The 19,989-nt window shown below is 39.9% G+C and overlaps 1 protein-coding gene across 5 annotated transcripts in view; it reads left to right on the top strand.

Annotated features, from left to right (window-relative positions):
* Positions 1–19,989, top strand: part of ntrk1 (neurotrophic tyrosine kinase, receptor, type 1) — an 88,394-nt gene that overhangs the window by 41,982 nt on the left and 26,423 nt on the right. For all 5 annotated transcript variants that reach the window (XM_039619434.1, XM_039619431.1, XM_039619436.1 and 2 more), the window contains 11 exons: positions 3,503–3,577; positions 4,621–4,692; positions 7,772–7,840; positions 9,462–9,610; positions 11,569–11,711; positions 12,294–12,435; positions 14,975–15,301; positions 17,428–17,442; positions 17,552–17,610; positions 17,699–17,801; positions 19,821–19,976. In XM_039619434.1, the coding sequence (XP_039475368.1) occupies positions 3,503–3,577; positions 4,621–4,692; positions 7,772–7,840; positions 9,462–9,610; positions 11,569–11,711; positions 12,294–12,435; positions 14,975–15,301; positions 17,428–17,442; positions 17,552–17,610; positions 17,699–17,801; positions 19,821–19,976 (1,310 nt within the window). The remainder of the gene's footprint in view (positions 1–3,502; positions 3,578–4,620; positions 4,693–7,771; positions 7,841–9,461; positions 9,611–11,568; positions 11,712–12,293; positions 12,436–14,974; positions 15,302–17,427; positions 17,443–17,551; positions 17,611–17,698; positions 17,802–19,820; positions 19,977–19,989) is intronic.

Genomic DNA, 19,989 nt, shown 5'->3' with positions numbered 1-19,989 from the left:
AGACCTTTCAGCTCGTGTCACGGGTTTTGTTGGAGGAAAATGGTTTGTTAGTTAGTACGAAGCTTTTCTCAAAATATCGTTTCCCATGGGAAACGATACGAATATTTTTAGGTAAATAGTCTCACATTTTTCAGCGGATTGGATTGAAATTTCAACAACTGAACTGCTGTGAATAATTTGCAGCTAAGTAGTCATTGCTGAATGTTTTTGAAGATCACACTGATGATTTAGAATTCAAAAACTCACAAAAACGCATCAAATATGGTACACTGGGCATTAAGGGGTTAAGATATTTGATCCTGTAATTATTATTATCATTCAGTGGCATTGTTTCATAGGTACATTACCACGCAAATGTTTGATCAAAAAGACCATAACTGACAGTGATTAATCCAGTGATCATAAATATTTATTTTCTATTTAGGTATACAACAGGTTTATCTAATGCAACTTCGTGTCAAAATGCTAATTGATCACTGAAAGAAAACATCATCTGGTTGTGTTAGCACAGCCTAAGTCCTGTGCTGATTAAGGAAGCAGTTTGGCTGGTCGAGCCTCTGGAGCTTTTTGTGGGTTTTATGAGAAATTACTTTCTTTTGAAATTTGTCAGAGTATTCCTGGTCTAAGAAATGAAGGCTATTCCATGTGGAAAATTGCCCCCCAAAAATGGAAGATTTCATAAAACAGTGTGTACTACTCCCATCAGAGAGCAGGGCAAACCGGCTCTAAACAGAATAGAAAGAGAAGTAAGAGGCCACAGTGCACCGCTGAGCAAGAGCACATCAGAGTCTCTGAGAAATAGATGCCTCATAGGTCTTCAACTGGCAGCTTCATTACTCTCAAAACATCAGTCTCAACAGTGAAGGGCCAACTCCAGGATATTGGCTTCTAGGCAGAGAAAGGTACATGTGAGATTAAAGACTAAAGAGAACAGATAGAAATGGGCAAAAAACACAGGCAGTGGACAGATGATGATGGGGGAAGAGTGTTATGGACAGATTCTAATGTTTAAAGATGTTCCCACTAATGACACAGAACGTGATATGTTGGTGGTGGTAAAGTGGGAGATTTGTACAGGATAAATCACTTCATTGTACAAGACCATGCAATATCTTATGGATGTTAATTGGTTTGGGCCAACAGGACAGTGGCAAAAGCACAGCTCCAAACTATGCAAGAGCTGTTTAGAGAAGAAGCGGTCAGCTGGTACCGTCTTCAATGGAGTGTTCACCACAGTAATCATATCTTGACCATGTGCTCATCAGACCAACTAAACCTATTATAGCCTCATCAGGAACCATGAGGTGAAAAATAGAAGTGGCAAAAACTGCAGTTCTTCAAAGTGTCAAAAGCAAATCAGTAGAGCTCAGCAATAAAAAGCATCAATGCCAGCAACCACAAGTCGTCGAGGAATGCACATTTTTCCTCGAGACCGGTGGTAGCCAGTTTGTCACTGACTGGCTTCCGCGCTGGTGTGACTGGTGCCTAAAGTAAACCTCTGGCTTTGAAAAACCAACATGGCGGGTGCCAAAATGCTAAAATTGAAACTTCAAAATGCAGAGGTGAGGTGAGTTGTGTCGAAGTTAACTCAACAAACATCTGTACGGCTGCGACTGATCAAGACTTTAATCATGTTTAAAGTTGCTCATTTTGCTAAAAGCACTGTGGCCGTGTCTTGTGTTGTTTACTGGTGTTATTGCTACCAGTATTTTGTTACTGGCATTTTTCATAGTGACAGTTTGTTTTTTACATTTCTGCATATTGTTTCATCTACGTACGATAGAAGTGCGTCAATACTGCAGAGAACCCACCTTTAAATCTTTAAATATTTCTTATTATTTGTAACAAAAAGCTCGTGGTTGTTTGACATTCCCTTTCTATTTTTCATATTCTTCCCTATTGTGCTTGCCTCAAGGCAGTCTCCAGAAAAAGGGCATTATTTTTATATTTTCTATTGATTCTGGCCATTTGGTTCATTTTACACTTTCTGAAGGATACTATAATGCATTCAACAGAGGGCCAAAAACACTCACATAAATAAAATCCTTCAATTTTTGTATCTAGACATCTTTTTAAAAGCCCATTAAGTAAGTGTCCTCCTGAGCAAAATGAGCAACATTTATATGGAGCCTAGCAGGGACTGGAGAGTTGGAGAAGGGCACAGAATGAGGTGGACAGATCTCCAGCGAGATCCTTGGAAGGTCTAAACGGGCCATCTATTCAGATATCTCCTGAAAAGAGCTGGCTGTCCTTGCATTGAGTGCTACATCGATCTGTGGCTCACTAGTTATTCTGAGGTAGGCGCTGTCTGGAAAAGTGGAAAGTGACTCATTGAGAAGAATTTCCCGTCCGCCTGGCACATCTTAGGGCATTATTTTTTTCCCCACATGAGTGGCACATTCAGCTCTTATTAAGCTTTGCCATTTGTGCGTCCCTGGACTTCTGGCCAGGGTTTGTCATCTGCTCTTAGTCTGTTTTGTGGGTGTTCCAGGGTTGCATGTCCCAAACTGATGTTACTGATGCTTTTTTGATATAACCTTCATTAAAAATTCTGTGCTCAAAGTCAGAGTGTGCGCCTGAGGTGACCTTACTTGAGCTTTTGGTTGATATGAGCTGATCTCATCACTTGAAATTTAGTTTGATCTTTCTAACAGGATACATATGAGAGAACATTAAAGTATAATTGTTGCCTTTTAACTAAGAAGCTGGTATTTGTATAACGTGTTTTAGTTTTTGCTCATGTGTGACTTCCAATCTTTTGACAGGATAGTATATTTTCATATCTGTTTTGGATAACTCTCATGTGAGGTAGTAGATCTGATACAGGTCTGACATACTGACCCAAGTGAAGAACCACTGGGCTGAAACTGGTTTCCATGATGCTGTTCACATCAAATCAGGTAGCTGCCATTGCTCTTCAAAAGGCCATAATTACAAAGGTGGCTGGGATCCTCTTCCTCAGTGTCATGATGCTGACTTCAGCGGCTTCCAGGTTTATTTCTGGACAATGTTTCGTGTGACGTTTTTGTTACTGTTGTTTTGATTGTTCAGTTCAGCTCAGGACCGTGTCCAGTGCATGCTGCATCTTATATTGGCTATGCATAAAATAATTGTTACCAATCAGAGGATAAAATCAAATCTGAAATTTAAATCCTGCTTTAGCTTCTTTTTGTTTAATTTAGAAACTTTATGTCTTTTGTTCGTGCTTCTTGGGTGTTTGAGTACAAAGCACCTGTTTTTTAAATGTAGTTATTTCTTCTTGTTGCTGTTGTTCCTGCATCTTTCCAGTGTTGGAATTCCCCAAAAGAAAACGACTTCTTTTCTGGTCTGAATCAAGTTCAATCAATCCTTTTATTAGTCTTTTTTTCTTTTGTATATTTCCTATTCACTATGAGCTTACAGTATATGAATGTCTACACAACAAAAGACTGAAGGCCACAATACAATACCTTCATCTAACTGTCTCTCCATCACTTTCTGTCCTCCTTTCTTTATTAACTAGTTACATAGAAAACCAAGCCGGCCTGGAGAACATAACAGAAGTCGACCTTATCTTCTACAGAGAGCTGAAAAACCTGTAAGTCATTCTTTTCTCTCAACTTATTTTGAGATAGTTTGTCAACCTATGCAACTGACTGATCTGTCCTCTTATCATTGTTGTGTGTGTCAAGTTTTCTATTCTCACACTATACTTCAGTCAGAAAACTGATGTTTGAAATGATTTTTCTACAGCAGGAGAATAGAGGTAGACTGGAGTCTAGGCTCTGAGCACATTAGTTCCCGCAGATATGATTATCTGCTCAGAGCCTACAGGTGGATGCTTAGGCAGAGGAGGGGTTGAACCAAAAGAGAGTAATGAAGGGCAGCAACATTCACATATCAGAGGGATAGATGGGAAATTTTTAGTTTAAATAGACCCACAAAAGCAGGATTGGTTTATTACCCCTGAAGAAAGCGAGGCATGTGCCTGAACTAGTTTGCAGGATTTGCTCCATTTAGTGTTTACTCTAGTACGAGATAAACAGAAAGCTCAAAGCTAAGATAAAACGGTCAAAGCTTATTTTTGGGAACAAAATTAAGCTCCAGCCTCAAAAGTATGTTCACATACTCCCCAGACTGTGTATCTGAAAGTGAAATGATCTTTTTACTTCAGAGTTTGTGCAGAAAAAGACAAATGTTGGTGATGCAGCGGTTAGCAAGAAGGTCATAGGTTTGAATCCGCTGGCTGACTGAGACCTCTATGAGGATTTTTGCATGCCTGCATGGGTGCTCTCCTGATACTCAGAGGACTATGATGTTGCATGCAAGACATGTTTGCTAGTTTAACTGGTGATTCTAAATTGGCTGTAGGCGTGAATGTGATGGGCTGCTCCAATGTTTACCCCACCTCTCAACAAATGATAGTTGGGATCGGCTCCAGCGCCACCATGACACCCTAAATCGAATAAATGGTTAAGAATGAATGGATGAACAGCTAAAAGTCAGATATACTGTGTTCAGGATGATTAAACGACAATGATTAAAGTTGTTTTCTTTCCAACAAAGAAAAACTTGATTATATTCCAAGTGTTTTTTTGCTTCTTGCTTTTCATGTTCATTGTGCTTTGTCATCCTCTCCAGCACGGTCACATTTTGCAAGCTGAGGTTCATCTCTGCCTACGCCTTCCAAAACAACCTCAAGCTTCAGTATGTGTAAGTGTCCTTGTTGATACCGAAGGATTGTGTTCCCCGTGTCGTGTTTTGACCTGTGGGCCGGTCAGCCTGTTTGTCGCTGTCAGTCAGCCGGCTCTTTAATATTGCACGTCACATGAGATTCAGACAGCTGTGTCCTCCAATCTGGAAAATCATTTTGGAAGCGCATTAAACCATGAATGACTTATTATTTTATTAAATACATATTATGTTTATACTTTCATGGCTGTTTATACTATATGGCACTTTTAATTCAGTTGTCTGCCTTTGTGCAAAACACAATTAATATATAGCTTCAGCTTTCCATATTATGTGGATTTATGATCATTGATTAGCAAGAAATTAAATATCACATGGATCAATAGTGAAAATGGTTCATAGCTGCGGTCCTAAAGTCAGTTATTACTGATAAAATATCTGTAATTGTAAAATTTGATCCAATTATAACCACCAAAAAGCTAATTAGCAAGAAGCCTCGTTGTTAATTTCAGCGTCTACATTGTGTTGCATGAAATTATTTTTTAGTCTTTATTTTTCCAAACATTGTAGCTTCACGGTCCATTCCCAGCAATAAATAATACCAGGAAGCCTTATCGACCAAAACCATCAAATCTGTCTATTCATCAGCCAGCGACCCTTATCGCCACCATCTTGTCCTCATCATTTTACTGAGCGTGTGCAACATGTCCAGTGTTGTTTATCTGAAAGACAGCCGGGTTTCGAGGACCATAGATCGAGGGGTGGTGGTAGTGGTGGTGGTGGTGGTGGTGGTGGTGGTGAGGCAGGCAGGGTGAGCTCAAGAAATTGGAGAAGACATCCACCAGTCACCTTTTACTCGCTCACTTTGGCGGATTATCGACAGCTGATGCATAATAAATACACTCCACTAAGGGTCCATTATCACTTAATCAATATTTCACTGTGGAGGGAGAGGGCGGCTGGGTTTGGGTGGAGTGTAGGGCTTTCTGTGTGACAGATGTGTTTCTGAGATTAAGGCTGACTGATTGCAGCCAAACTAAGCACTGAGCAGGGAAGCTCAGTCAACTCCAACCCCTCTCTTTTCTCTCTTCCTGCTCTCATTGTTGTACAAACAGGAAAAATGCATTTCGTAAAAAATGTTGATATAAATTGCAAAAAGAGAAACGAGCTGCTGATCGTGCCTCTGCTCTGCCCCTGTGGACCGGGGGAAGAATCGAGTTTGGTAATGGATAAGCCCCAATGGCTAACCCATCTGACATGAACTTTTGGGGGCAAGGAAAACAAATAATTGAACCCTTGGTCCTGTCAGAGTGATTATGTATTGGTTTCCATTTGCACGCTCCCCAGTGTGGCTTTCTGTCATCTTCAGAGGGAGGTTTATTTACAGGCTGATTCCTGGGAAGTCTGAGGATCATTTGTGGTGATATTCAAGTGGCCTGAGAGGACTGACTAAAGGATATGTAGCATTCTATTACAGTGTTATTATTGTAAGTCGGCATATACAGTATGATTTGATTCATCACCATATTTGAAATGTTTTGAAATCTTAACGAGGAAACAGAATAAGGAGTGTGTTTAGGAGGGTAGGTAAAATGAAAAAGATTCCCGTTCCTACATTTGAGGTCTGGCATATTGAAATTTGAGATAAATTGTAGTGGTAATAGTAGATATTGATGATGCTGTAGACAGCTAACACCAATGTGATGTCTACGCGGCGTGAGGCACAATGATGTGTGCCGTATGCAAAGATGTTCATAGTGATATTGCTGATGTACTGAAGTTAAATTGGCCTTCTTATACTTTTGTTTATTTTACATCAAATGTGTTCTGTTGAAATGATTTATGCTCATAATGACCGCGGCCAGAGTTTTAAAAAGTGTGATCAGCTTTTTTAAACACAAGGCTTTGGACTGCTCCGAATGCTTGGTTTGACACTGTTGTGTCCGTTCTTGGCTCTGTCTGATGTCAGTAAGAGCAGATATTCTAAATATAGTAATTTCAGCCACACAGCAGGGGTGCAGCCAGTCAGAAAGTTAGCTTAAAGGGAGGATAGCCCCAAGGGAATAGGACAGGCTTGTTAAAGACAGCTGTCGAATGCAATCATCTTAATTTAGCATGTTAACAATATTAGCATGTTCACTTTTACAGCTAAGGCTGGTAGGAATGCAAGTAATTTTGTTTTTGTTTAAAACAAATTTTAACCTATTGAAACCTTCTTAAAACACAGTTGACCTTCTAAATGATCAGAAACGCAGAATTGGTGACATTTAAAGGAGCATAAATGTCTGCTCCAAATTTAGCAGCAGTTCATCCAGATGTTTAAGAGACGTGAGACATACAAGTTAAGATAAAGAAAGAATCTGTGACTCATTCTCATTGACTCATTCGCTGCCTTTGCAAGAGCCATTTGGTTAGTAAAAACCCAGATGTCTCGGCTGTTTTCATAGACATTTTTCAGACATTTCTTCGATACATGTGAAACTTTTTTTCTCGATATGTATTTCTTCAGCGTATTTGACTCCAAAGAATTACTGCTGGGCCTTGTCCCTCACCCCAGAAGTGTTTGCGAACTGAACTAATCACCTAATGTACTGAACTCTAAGCAAACACTGAGAGATGTGCCGGGGGTGCTTGTGAATGTGGCTTCTCGGCTGGTGTGAAATACGTGCCAAGGTAATTGATCAGGACCCATTTGGATGCATTAACGTTTTCCACTGAGTGTAATTCAAGGCAGGTACACATTGTTCTGAAAGCGAGCAATCAAATCACAGCGTGACTCAACTGCAGAACAGGACCAGATTACTACAAAGAAAAATAACATATTTACTTGAATCTTTCCTTTATTTCGACTCGTAATAGCTTTGTTTTGGTTTGTTTTTGGAACCGCGCTCCTTCACAAAGCAACATTTGAACAGGCAGCACAATAAGACAACTATTGTCTGTCTGTGCTACTGGAAAGGTAAAATCCAGATATAGCAAAGATGTCACATGTAAAAGCTTAAGGTTAAATGATATAATGGCTGCATATCAATGGAAAATGCAACAAAGGAGAATTAAGAAGTGTTCACAATGTCACCTGTCTTCTCTTTTTGTTTGACAGAAACTTGGCATCAAACTCTCTGGAGCACATCAGCTGGAAGGTGTTTCATTTTCTGCCTCTGCTTAACCTGTGAGTCTGTTTAGAATTTGGAGTAAGAATACTCTCTGTCATCTAAACCATTTTAAATTTGTGTTATCTTGCGTGGTAATAAAAATGTAATAATTTTCAAACGTACAACTTGGCTAAGCGACTGGTCTGCAGCAGCAGACCACATGAAAAAATATGGCCATTAGTGCCAACACATGACAAAGCTTTGTGGTTACCCTCATAGTTGACCTCAGCTCTCCATCGACACAGTGTGCATACAGTGAGTTGGTCACATTACCTTCACAGAATTGCTCTACAGGCTTTAAGTTACCCAACTTGAATTTTCTGGATAAAAATAGAGTGCATTTGGAAGAAACCTCGACTACACGAGGCGCAAGAACCTGCAGTTGGATGGCTTTGAAAGTGTGACAATTGCAGAGACAGAGAAGGAGAGCGTAATCTTTGGAGTTTTGATTATACTTTGCACCAGAAACTCATATTTCAGAAGTCAGAATGTGTGTTTTATCCAGCCTTCGTATATCTGTTTTCCACTGACTGAGTGCTGGAGCTGCTGCAGGGGCTGTTCTACGGTGGTTCCTCTTGAAAACCAGCCTGCAATTGGAAACATTTTTCTGTTACAGAAAGCAAAAAACTGCTTTTTGCTGGAAAGTCACTGGAACTGGTTCAGGAAGAAAGAGTTACTGGTGATAAAGCTGTTGATTCTGTTCATCTGGACGTAGAGTTTTCAGTGGCTCATAACTAATCCAAGTGACTTCTTCACATCATGTTTGCATCAAGACAATTTCATTTTGACTCATTACTTTAAGTTCATTTAGTTTCTGGACTGGATACTCTTATTTCACTTAGTTTTTATAATTTGAAAATAGTTTCAGTTTTGTTTTTATTTAGTTTCAGTGTTAGTTTTAGCCCTTGAAATTATTATTTCTTATTTTTGGATGGCATACAGGTGTATGTCAGAGGCAAATTTGGGGAAAATCAGTATAAGTATTACAATAAAATGAGTTCATTTACTGATTTCCCCCACTTTACTTAAAGTTGGGCTGCAAGTAAGTTTGGCACTCCTGAACTAGCAACTGCCCAGTGGCATTTCAGGCCACAGTGACCTCATGGCCCAGTGCTGTTCCTGCTGTTTCTGTTTCTGGTGAGAACTTAGGTCAGTTATACTTTTGCTGTTAGCTAACCCTAACCCTTTCTACCCCAAGGACAGAGGTGTTATTCAGCATGAAACTTAACTAACCTGGGAAACAGTCTTTGTGCTACATCTATAACTTTAGTCCTTAATTGTTGATTCAATTCAGAGGTGAACATATGTAGATATTGTAAAGTTAACTGCTTCTTTTCTAAATTGATTGATGGTATTTTTTCAGCAAAACCTTACCGCTCATGTAGTTTGTAAGGTTCCTGAAAGTATAGAAGCTTGACTGTATGAATGGTTATTTTTTAATTAAAGATAATTCTTTAAGGATTTATATCAACTATTTTATACATTCCTTGTCATGCACTTGTATTAGAAGCTTTCAAATGAAACACTTTGAGGTCATTTGTATATAACAGTGAGTTAAAACTGTTTGCATGAGGACAGAACGTGTTATTGATTCATGTCTAATAATTTCATTCATTGTTTATTGGTTTCTCTTTTCAGCGTTTTGAGAGACAACCCTCTCATTTGCTCATGTGAGCTCTACTGGCTGAAGCAGTGGCAAGAACGCGGTGACCTGGATAACCAAATGTTGTCTTGCTTGTCCGATGGCGAGAAAATATCCCTTTTCAATCTGATGATAGAAAACTGCAGTGAGTATGCGTTTCATTGTTTCTTGTTGAGAAAGCTGTAAAAGGTTTGACACCAGTCAGTTGTTATGATTTAACACAACCCAACAGGTTTTATGACATTACCAGTAGTTTATTGGCAAGTCATGCTACAGTATGCTGGTTGCACACGTGAGATCTGGTCAAAGGGTCGGGTTTTTGGTTTTTTTGATGTACTCACCTCATGTGCAGTTAAACCCTGTTCGTCAAAGCGAACCTCAGGCTTCAGGTTGTTCTAAATGTTCGATTTTCAACATTTTTCTCCTCCCTTCTGCCTGAGCTCACATGACTCAGCACTGATTTCCTTATATGCTCTGGCTCTGCCATAGACGATAAATAAAAGATGGACTTACCCACAGTGATGTCACCCAGTGGCTTCTAAACTCTGCATTTTGAAGCATCCACTTAACTTTATGGCCGTCACAAGTCACCATATTTGCACAGGAGGATGAAGTTATATAGACTTTATGAGCACATTGCACAGCTACACAGTCCTGCTAAGTAACAGTAACTATTAACATTTCTTTCAATAAAGCTGAAACACAAGCTTAAAAAATCAGAGTCGCCGCCATAAAAACAAGGAGATGCTTGCATGTATTTATGTTTTATATCCTTTTTAAAAAGCTACTTTTATTCCTTCCCAGTTGGGAGGTTGGGAGTCACCTTACTACCATGACAAATATAGACTCTTAATCCTAATCTTATCGGATAGTCTGTACATCACTGTTATTCATTGGTAATTACATAAATAAGTAGAGCATAAAAAAGCTTTATAGTTGCCTGTAAGAGACGATGGTCAATCAAAGCGCTCAAGCTGATAAAGGTAAGTCTCTACTTAGTCAAATGGGTCAGTTATTAAAAATGTAGACTTAAATAATTGTTTGTGGTTTGCCTAAAAATCTTTATTAGTGCTGTGATTTGGGGTTTCTAACTATGGGAGTCTATAGTGATTGTGTAGCTTTTGGAGCCCTTCTCAAGTGGCCACTTGAGAAACTGCCGTTCTTGGCACTTGAGCCCCAAACTTTGCTTCTTGCGCTGTGTGTGAGATGAGGAGGAAGCCAGGCGAGGAGCAGCCAGTCAGAAGAAATTGGACTTTTTATGAGGTTGAACACCAGTCGAGATGTGCTGTATGTGAGAGCCAACACAGTCAGATCACACATAAAACAGTCTTTAACTGCACGCTCACTAGTAAAAGTGTACTGTCTCATTGTGCCAGTATAATAGGGTAGCCTTTTAGAGCGAGCAAGAAGCACACTTGCCTAATCCAGTATTTCTGAGAAGTGAGAATGTTTCTTAGAGAGCGTCTTTCCTGTGGACTACATGTGAGAAAGGTCAACTCTTCTCCAACCTTATTCTTCAGAAATTCTCCACAATTCATGTGTGAAAATGACACAAGATAAAAAGCACGTTTTAAATATGTGAATAACGCGAGGCTCAAGTGGAGCCCCTTAAAAGTTACAGAGCTGGAAATGCACAGCCTGTAACACGACTTATAGATCTTTCTTTAGGGCAGAAGTTGAAAATGTAAGAACTCGTTTTATTTGTATTTGTTAAACCACATGTGGTGGAGATTTATTTTGTAAAGTTCATCATATTTTTTTAATCATGTTTTGTAAGCAGTATTTGAAATAATGCATCTACTTCAAATTGTCGTGAAAAATAATAATATGTTTTTGTTCCTATTCAGGATATAAAAGGCTGCAAAAAAGCAGGTACACCAAAATGTGGGGAAGAAATTGGCTCAACATTGTTGCTCTAATCACATACAGCAGGAACTTCTTGTTGCCAGGAAACATATGAGAGATTTTGTCCCTGTGCTGTTTTTCTAAAGAGCTTTGAAAAAAAAAACAGGAGGAGTTCAACTCTATACTTAGTTGCACCATCACAACAGCAACCTGTGTTTATTGCTATGTGCTCTCATGCTGTCTGTCCTGCACTCCCAGGCCTGCCTGAGGTGAAGATTACCGCCTCGCAGGATAAGATTCTGGAAGGAGGCAACCTTACATTCGTATGTGAGGTGGAAGGAAGTCCCACTCTCACCGTGAGATGGCAGACCGAGGCCCTCCACTCTCACTTTTTTACCAAGGTAGTTGAAAATTTTCAGCATGTGCTCAACAAATGCAAAATTAGTTTTTCTTTTTTTGGGGGGATGTCATAGTTTTTCCTCTTCATATGATCACAGATGGACTGGATGATGCTCAGAGCAGAGCTCTGTCTCATGAAAATTGACTTTCTATTAGTTTTTATTTTTATTAAATTTAAAAAGACATTTTTAAATTTAGTCTCTCTCCCCAACCGGTCGTGGCAGATGGCCCCGCCCCTCGCTGAGCCTGGTTCTGCTGGAGGTTTCTTCCTGTTAAAAGGGAGTTTTTCCTTCCCACTGTCGCCAAAGTGCTTGCTCATAGGGGGTCATCTGATTCTTGGGTTTTTCTCTGTACGGTCTACCATGAATCAATTGCTGTATCATTGTAGTCAGGGTTTTTACATTGTGGTGCCATTTCTGATCTGCTACATTGAGCCTAAAGTGACATAAATCACCTTCAAATGCGGCTGTCTAATCTATTGATCCGTACTAGAGTAAATTGGGTCTCATTTCATCATTGTAACATGTATACCTCCAAGCGATGTATTTGTAGTTAAACACCTTGTCTGTGTGTGCCGGCGGTAGCTGCAGGAGAGCAGAGACTCTGTGCTGGAGCTGGTCCTTTACCTCACCAACGTTTCCTCCAAAGACAACCTGCACAACCTGACTTGCGAGGCCGAGAACCAAGCTGGGCCAGGGGAGAGGATGGTGCAATTGGACATTGAGTGTAAGTGCCTGCAAAATAAAACCAAGCTCTTGAAAGCTCACAGGCTCAATACAAATCGTCGGGCTTAATGGAGGTTAGGGCGAGAGCACACTGGGGCCATTTTCTAGTGCAGGCAGGGTGGACAGCCAGAGAAAGGGGAAAATGCACTGCACTGATTTCTTCTAAATGCCCCCTCTACAAATATGAGTATGTACCCACCATGCTTCTAATGGAGCTCTCTGTCACCTGCCACTCACTCTGGCGACTGGTGAGAAGTGTTAAAATAGTATAAGTGAAGTGCAGCGGGTATGGCTTGCTATTTAATGCAGGGATACAATGAGAGGACAAAAGAAAGTGAACTCACCTCACCTTGCTCTTAAAGAACTCCTTCACCTCGTGTACTTTTAAATTACACTTGCAGCTTGACCCTGGAGGTTTACTGTTGTTTTCTCCTTTCGGATGCATTAGTGCATCTGGAAGTTGAACAATGAGGAATGACAGCACCCAGCGGTCCCACTGAAGACAGAGTCAGATGCATTAGTGATACATTACTGACAATACTACCCAAACAATATCATATATCACCAACTCAGTGACACTCATTAGAAAATAAAGCCAAAAAGAGCAGGGGCGCCAATCAGCTGAGGCCAAATGCACAAGCATCAAGGGACAGATAATGAACATCAGGAAAATGGGGCTGATAACCCGTGCTAAGATCTGATTTGAGCCTGTGCTAATGGACTTTTCCCTCCTACACCGGAAAACCGCTTCATCCGCAGTGATTGGCAGTCTGTAAATGCGTTAGTGCAGCTAATCTATCAACATCGGCCCCCCTGGTGGATGGACACTCGTTAACCGCTAGCCCTTTAATTACTCTTAATTACCTCCCAGAACAGTGGGTGTTTACTGCTGAGTGGCTCTCTGTGCCATTGATTCATGGTACTCGTGTGGCTTCCCTTTCATATAAAAGAGCTTTTCTAAATTATGCTTTTTTTTTTAAACTCTAAGTCTGAAAAGGTGAAAGCAAATCATCATTTTTGTCAACATCTACTGTCCCAAAAGTTGGTGTTTTGCCTGCAAAGGATGCAGTTAGCACCGACTCTACCTGGACTGGGGCCAGAAATCATTTATTGTGTTTGCCACATTTCAGAATGTTCATTGTCTAATTCTGCAATGAAGTCTGAGAACTGGCAGGCTCACTAAACATAATTCTAGCCTTCCTTTTCACCCCTGCAGTGAAATTGCTTGTGTAAGATTAGCAGAGGTCGCTAATGGATGATTAGTTAAATGTGATAAATAGCACTAATTTTCACTCAGTGTAACAGACTTTAGCGAGCCCTCGGTAAAGAGACGAATGCCTCGGTATCTCCTTAGCGCAGCACTTTCTGGGGTTGGGTCACGGGTTAAGAGCAGCAGAATGACTCGTGCACATCAGGGGTCTCTGCAGTCGAGAGTTGTGTTCGATCTAAACGAGGCCATTTCCTGTAACTTCATGTCCAGAAGAGCTTCCAGGTAGCATTTGTGGTCAGGGGCACGACAACGACCAGGATTTCATTATTCATAGCAGGTCAGCGCAGGTTTGCAGTGCAGATGGAGAGCATTGATTCTTGGAAACTCAGAGGCAACCTATAGAGTACTGACCTGCTTTGTTATGTGTGAGTAAAATGCACATTCAGCATAAAATCAGGGCTGAACATATATAATTATTATTTGACTGTAAGTGTATCTATGTGTATTTCGTGTATGGGCAAAGTTGCAAGCATGTGTACTGTATTTATTCTTATTTTATTTTATTCTAATTTTGCTATATAACTTTTGCACTGTCCACTTCCTGCTGTGACAAAACAAATTTCCCACGTGTGGGACTAATAAAGGTTATCTTATCTTATCTTATCTTAGACTGTATACAAAAGATGGACATGACCACAGGTCGAGTGTCTTGTTGTTTTTTAAGTCAGGGTCGGCTTTGATAACTTTGATTGATATGTTGCTTGCAATAATAAGACTTGAAACAAATGACTGAGACCTTAAACAGTAAAATGTTAATTTGAGTCATAATTTAAGTGAGCTATAGACTACAAAATCTGACTTCCTGACTTTCATCCAGAGAAGTTCCCAATGAAGTAATTTCATTGGTTAATCTTTCTCTGATTGATTGTTTTGCCTATGACAGAGTGTTTTAAGTCAGCCACAAAACCACAGAGTCTTTATAGGTGTATTATATTATATTATGACTATGTTGTATATAATATTATATATAAGTGCTTAGCTGAAAGACTGGAAACGGGTGGAACCAACTAGTCAGATGCAGTAGAACTGAGCTAAGCTAACTGTCTGCACTACACAAACATGAGAATGGAGTCAATATTCTCATTGAACTCTTGCCAAAGATTTATTTCCCAGACTACCTTTTTACTTTCTCAGTTGAATTTTTCCATCTAAAAATACATTAAATCAAATCACCAGGACATGATAGTTTGGAGCTCATCTTTTCTTTAGAAACTCATTTATGTCTGTGCTCTGCTACTTCACAAACTCAAAACTCTGTGTCTCCTTGCAGTTCCAGCCAGAATAAACTTCCTGAAAAATGCTGTGCCGCAGCACCACTGGTGTTTTCCGTTTGCCGTGGACGGCAATCCCGAACCGAACATCACCTGGCTTTACAACGGCAAGAAATTAAACGAGACCAGATACATATACACGCAGCCCATCATAGATTCAGGCGATGGATCGGTGAAGCACGGATGTCTCTTCCTTGACAAGCCAACCCACATCAACAATGGCAACTACACTCTGATTGTGGAGAACAAACTGGGAAGAGATGAGGCCACCGCACTTGGGTTGTTCATGGAGAACCCCTTTGACAGTTTTGAGGGGATAATTCCATGTGAGTTCCTGTTTTGCTACTCTAAACTAAACTACTCACTGATTACTAATTATCTCCTAGAGTCATGTCTCACTTGGCAGCCATCTTGAAACATCTTGAAAGCCAACTCTGAGCACATTATTTGGCCAGTTATTTTGAGGCCTTATCCAAATGAGCTGGGACATAAAACCTGGATGTGTAGAATTATTTGTGTTATTAATGATAAATGCCACTTTAAAAGTCTGCTGATATTATACCAAAATTGTAAAAGGTTCTAATTCAGCCACCAACTTACTGTTTGCTTTAATATCTTTGTAATCACTTAAATGTTATTAATTAAAGTCATTAAAAGTTGTTCATCATCCTATAATATCAACTATAGCTGCTGGGTTTCCCTATGGAAATCACATAAAATTAATTACCTACCAGAGATGAAAGAATTTGCAGACATCTTAATCATCATGTGTAGAATAAATATCTTTATTTCATCTCCAGGTTTTCTTTGCATTATAAGTAATGTCACTTTAAAAATCAATCAAGTGAACAGCGTATGTGCCCGTGCACTGCAGTGGAAACCACTGATTACCAGCGTGATTCCTAGATAGGGAACCAAGATGACCACCATCATCTAGAGAGGAGGCATCTACTCTTTCCTGGTGCCAACCTGCCACATATGCAGCTTTGTGTCTTTGGTTTAAGTTTGAAGGAAGAAGAAGGGCGTGCCTTTTATTTTGAGCAGTTATGTTATTTATGGAGGTAACTTGCTATCGTTTCATTTATTGTTTTGGCCTTGGCTTACCCTGACATTAATTTAAACTCCTGCTTTTGTGGCTCTGTGATCAATAAATACAACATATATTATCTTTAACAAGTGGTTCTTGTGGCTGCTGAGGGCAAGGGAGATTGATGCCTTTTATATTGTGTCTTGGCCGCCCATTGATGGGGTGTAACAACAAGGTTGGAGGAAAGTCCACTGGCAGCCATACTGGAAAAGCCTTCAGTCAGTTATTTGGACGGTTGGTCGCTGGGACATAGAAAACTGTATAGAATCACCACAAACTACACATGGAAGCCCCAGGAAGTTTACATGTGCAAAAATCTACATCTACCTACGTCTTTACTATGATTATCAGCATCGGCTGCACAGATCACAGTTTAGCGACAGCCACGAGGCCTGTGGCATTCATACGCTGAATGTGAGACATCAAATACAAATGGAGAACGCAACATTGCATTCACAGGAGGGTGATGAAAATATAGAATATATAAGAAATAATAATAGAAATAATATTTAGGAAAATCAAAAGAACTGGAAGAAAAGTTTTGTTCAATTTGTCCTGTTCAGACTTTATAGTCTTTATATATATATATATATCTATATATATATGGATATATATATATGTTGAGACCCCTTTTCAAAGTACTACACCTTGTCCTCCAAGCCCTGAGTGGTGAAAGGTTACTATTTAAAAAAAATCATTGCATTTCATGACAATAAACACATTTTAATTGTTTAAATCTAATTAGGAGCTGATCAGTTTGTTTTACACTGAGGTTTGCTTCATAGATTTGTAATGATAGTAATGTGCATTCCTAGTATGATTCAAAGTGACTTTGTCTTAGGTGCTTTATTGCAACTCTGTATTCTGTATTTAAAGGCACAGAAAAACAAATATATTTACATTACTAATAATGCAACAAATGAAGAGCTTAATGAAAACAGAATGGAGAAAATGATATAAAGTGTTGATAAAGAAATGTATCATCTGGACTTCAGTGTGAGTGAATTATATAAACTGTATGATGATAGTACCAAGTTATGTGCTGGGCATTCATAGCAGTGCTCAAGGTGTGTTATTGCCCTTCAGTGTTAAAGTGATGAGGAGTGAAGAGGGAGCACATTAGATACCTGACAGAGACAATAATGTAAGTGTCACTTAAAACTAATTGATCGTCACACTAGTTCTGGGGATTCTTTCTATGTCGTGAACTGACAGGTGTCGACCTTACTGCATTGTGATTCAGTGCTTGATATGTAGAAATAGCCAAACTAAACAGAGTGAATGCGCCGTGAGAGGCACATGTTGCATCATGGTACTCTGTGCTGTTTGCTCATAAATGTGTTTTGTGCTTTTCCCACATGCAAGTCGTCGTGGATCAAAGTAAGTGTTCAGTTGATTTTGAGTCTATAAAAAATCTCAGCATGTCCTTTAAACACTGAATGGAGATCTACATGTCATTTTATTTGTTGCTCTCACTCCTTCCCCACAGGTCCTACAAACAAATCAGACATGGACGTCACAGAAAACCCAGAGAGTCGGATGTATTTGGTATGTCTGTGCCAACACTTCTCAATCCCAACGCAAAAGCAGCAGCTAATGAGTGTTAGTGACTGAAAATACAATGTTTGTTTGACAGGTGTATGTGGCCGTGGGTCTCGGTGTGTTTGCTTGCAAACTTCTGCTCATCATGGTTTTGGTTGTCTACAAATGTGGCCATCATTCCAAGTTTGGAATTCACAGTAAGTTATTTAAGTTTGACTGCAAGCTTGAAATTAGGCATGAAAGTTAAAGGAGAAGCCTGATGGCACTCGTCTTTTAATTGCAACTGCAGTCACAGACAGTAATTAGCTCTAATTAGTCTAACGGCTATTTCCATAATAAGAATCTTAGCTCTGTCAAAAGATTTAAAAAAAATAACTTAATGGGGCTGTTAATGTTCACTACTTATTGTATATTAAGTCTGTTGCTTCATCGTGATTGGAGAAAGGTGAAAAAGGACTAGTTATGGTTTTAAATGGTAAATGGTAAATGGCCTGTAGTTATGGTTTTAGTTATTCTCTAACCTGCCTGAGAAACTGGGCATCTAACCCCAGGATATAAGAGCGATATCAGGCTTCTCACCTACTGTGACTGTATCGTGCATGAATGACAAATGTCAATAAATTATATGACTGGGACAACTTTTGTATTAAAAGGAGTTTGAGAGGACTGAGTGAGCTGCACCTCTGCAGCTGTCTGCTGCTCATCTGCCTGAGGTTAGCGGCAGACATACACATGTGCCTCATGACAAGTCAGTGATATTCATTTCCGCTCAGAATTAGACTCCTTCCTACCACTTCAATCACCTGTAATTTGGTTTCTAAAGGTTGAAAACAGTTCCCAGATGGGCTGCAAGAGTTGTATTTCTTTCAGTAACAATGTGCTAAAAGGTTATTATGGTTTTTTTAATTTATTGCAGAAACATGTTTTCATACTCTTTCATACTCGAACTTTTAGAGTCGAAGGGAGAAATGAAAGTAAAAGCTTTGGTAGGAAAAACACTGATGTGCTAGAAAATAAATGAATTATAGAAGTAGGTAGGTTTATGCCTTGTTGGCATGCTGTCAGACATCCATCAAGAAAAAGTGACCACAAACATTACACAAACAGATTGTGGTCACATAAAGCACAGGCTTTAATCACATGGTTTTTCTATAACGCACAATAGTAGCTCTGTTTTACATATATTTTTGCATCTATGAAGATTGCATTCATTGCTTCCACCAAAACACACCTGGATCCCCAACCAAACTCTTTGTTCAGTTATTGTAATGGGAGAAAATTGTGCAGATTTTTAAAAGTAATATAGATGTATTAGAGTAAAAGGAATCTAAGGCTTTAGATGATTTTTCTATGTGCACCTCTGAAGAATGTATATGGAATAAGTCACAATCAAATGTTCTGCCAAGTAACTGTTTCAAATCACAGACGGTGCTGTCAGTCTCTTAAAAGGTAATGCACAGGAGAGACGGACTAATATAGGATTTCTACTGAGCTGTAACTTTGCTCGCAGGCAGCCGCTGTGTCGGCTAAAGTGCCTTAATTACTGCACGAGAACGGCGGCAGAAACCTCCCCTGGCCACCGCCACGGGGTGAGGGCCATTAAAGAGGATGGCTGGATGGACGGATGGATGGCTGGATGGATGGATGGATGGATGGATGCAGGAACACACACACACACACACACACACACACACACACACACACACACACACACACACACACACACCCTTCTCACTCTCAGAGTGCCTAAGTGGCCCTGATTGCCTAAGTGGACCCTGCTCCCTCTTTCCTTCCTTCCATCGCTTCTGTGCTCTCTTATTGTTGTTCCATTTTCTACCGTGTTGGACTCTGGGGGTTCTGTGGTTTGCCTTCCTGAGTGAGGTTTTACAATTTGGACCCCACTTGTTTGGCTTTTAATACGCACTATAGTCGGGGGTTGCTAACCGCCCAGGCTTCCTGTATGGTCATATTTTTTTCACTTCAGTGTGGCCTGATTGCTGCATGGTTGATGATGGTGATTATTAGAGCTTGTCATCATCTGTCACCATGGTACCAACAAATGTGCATCCAAGTTGGTAATAGTGAATGCCAATTCCTCGAAAGGAAAAATGGGTTCTGAATTGCTTCTTTTGATGGCTGCTGCAATCACAGATGGTTGGAGACTGATTAGGTGTCTCATTTCTCTCATTTTTATTGGCTTTGCTCCGTTTCATTAGGATCATCAGTTCTGGGGAAGGAGGATGACCTGGCCGTGTCACTGCGCTTCATGAACTTTGGTACCAGCCCGCCTTCCTCCGATGAAGACTCTGGCTTGTCTAGCTTCGTAGAGAATCCACAGTACTTCTGCAGCATAATCAAAGACAAAGACATGTGTGAGTGTTACTG

Source organism: Oreochromis aureus, linkage group 11 (genome assembly GCF_013358895.1).
Source record: "Oreochromis aureus strain Israel breed Guangdong linkage group 11, ZZ_aureus, whole genome shotgun sequence".
NCBI lineage: Eukaryota > Metazoa > Chordata > Actinopteri > Cichliformes > Cichlidae > Oreochromis > Oreochromis aureus.
The sequence above is the reverse complement of the archived record's forward strand: the minus strand, read 5'-3'. Positions and strand labels throughout refer to the sequence as shown.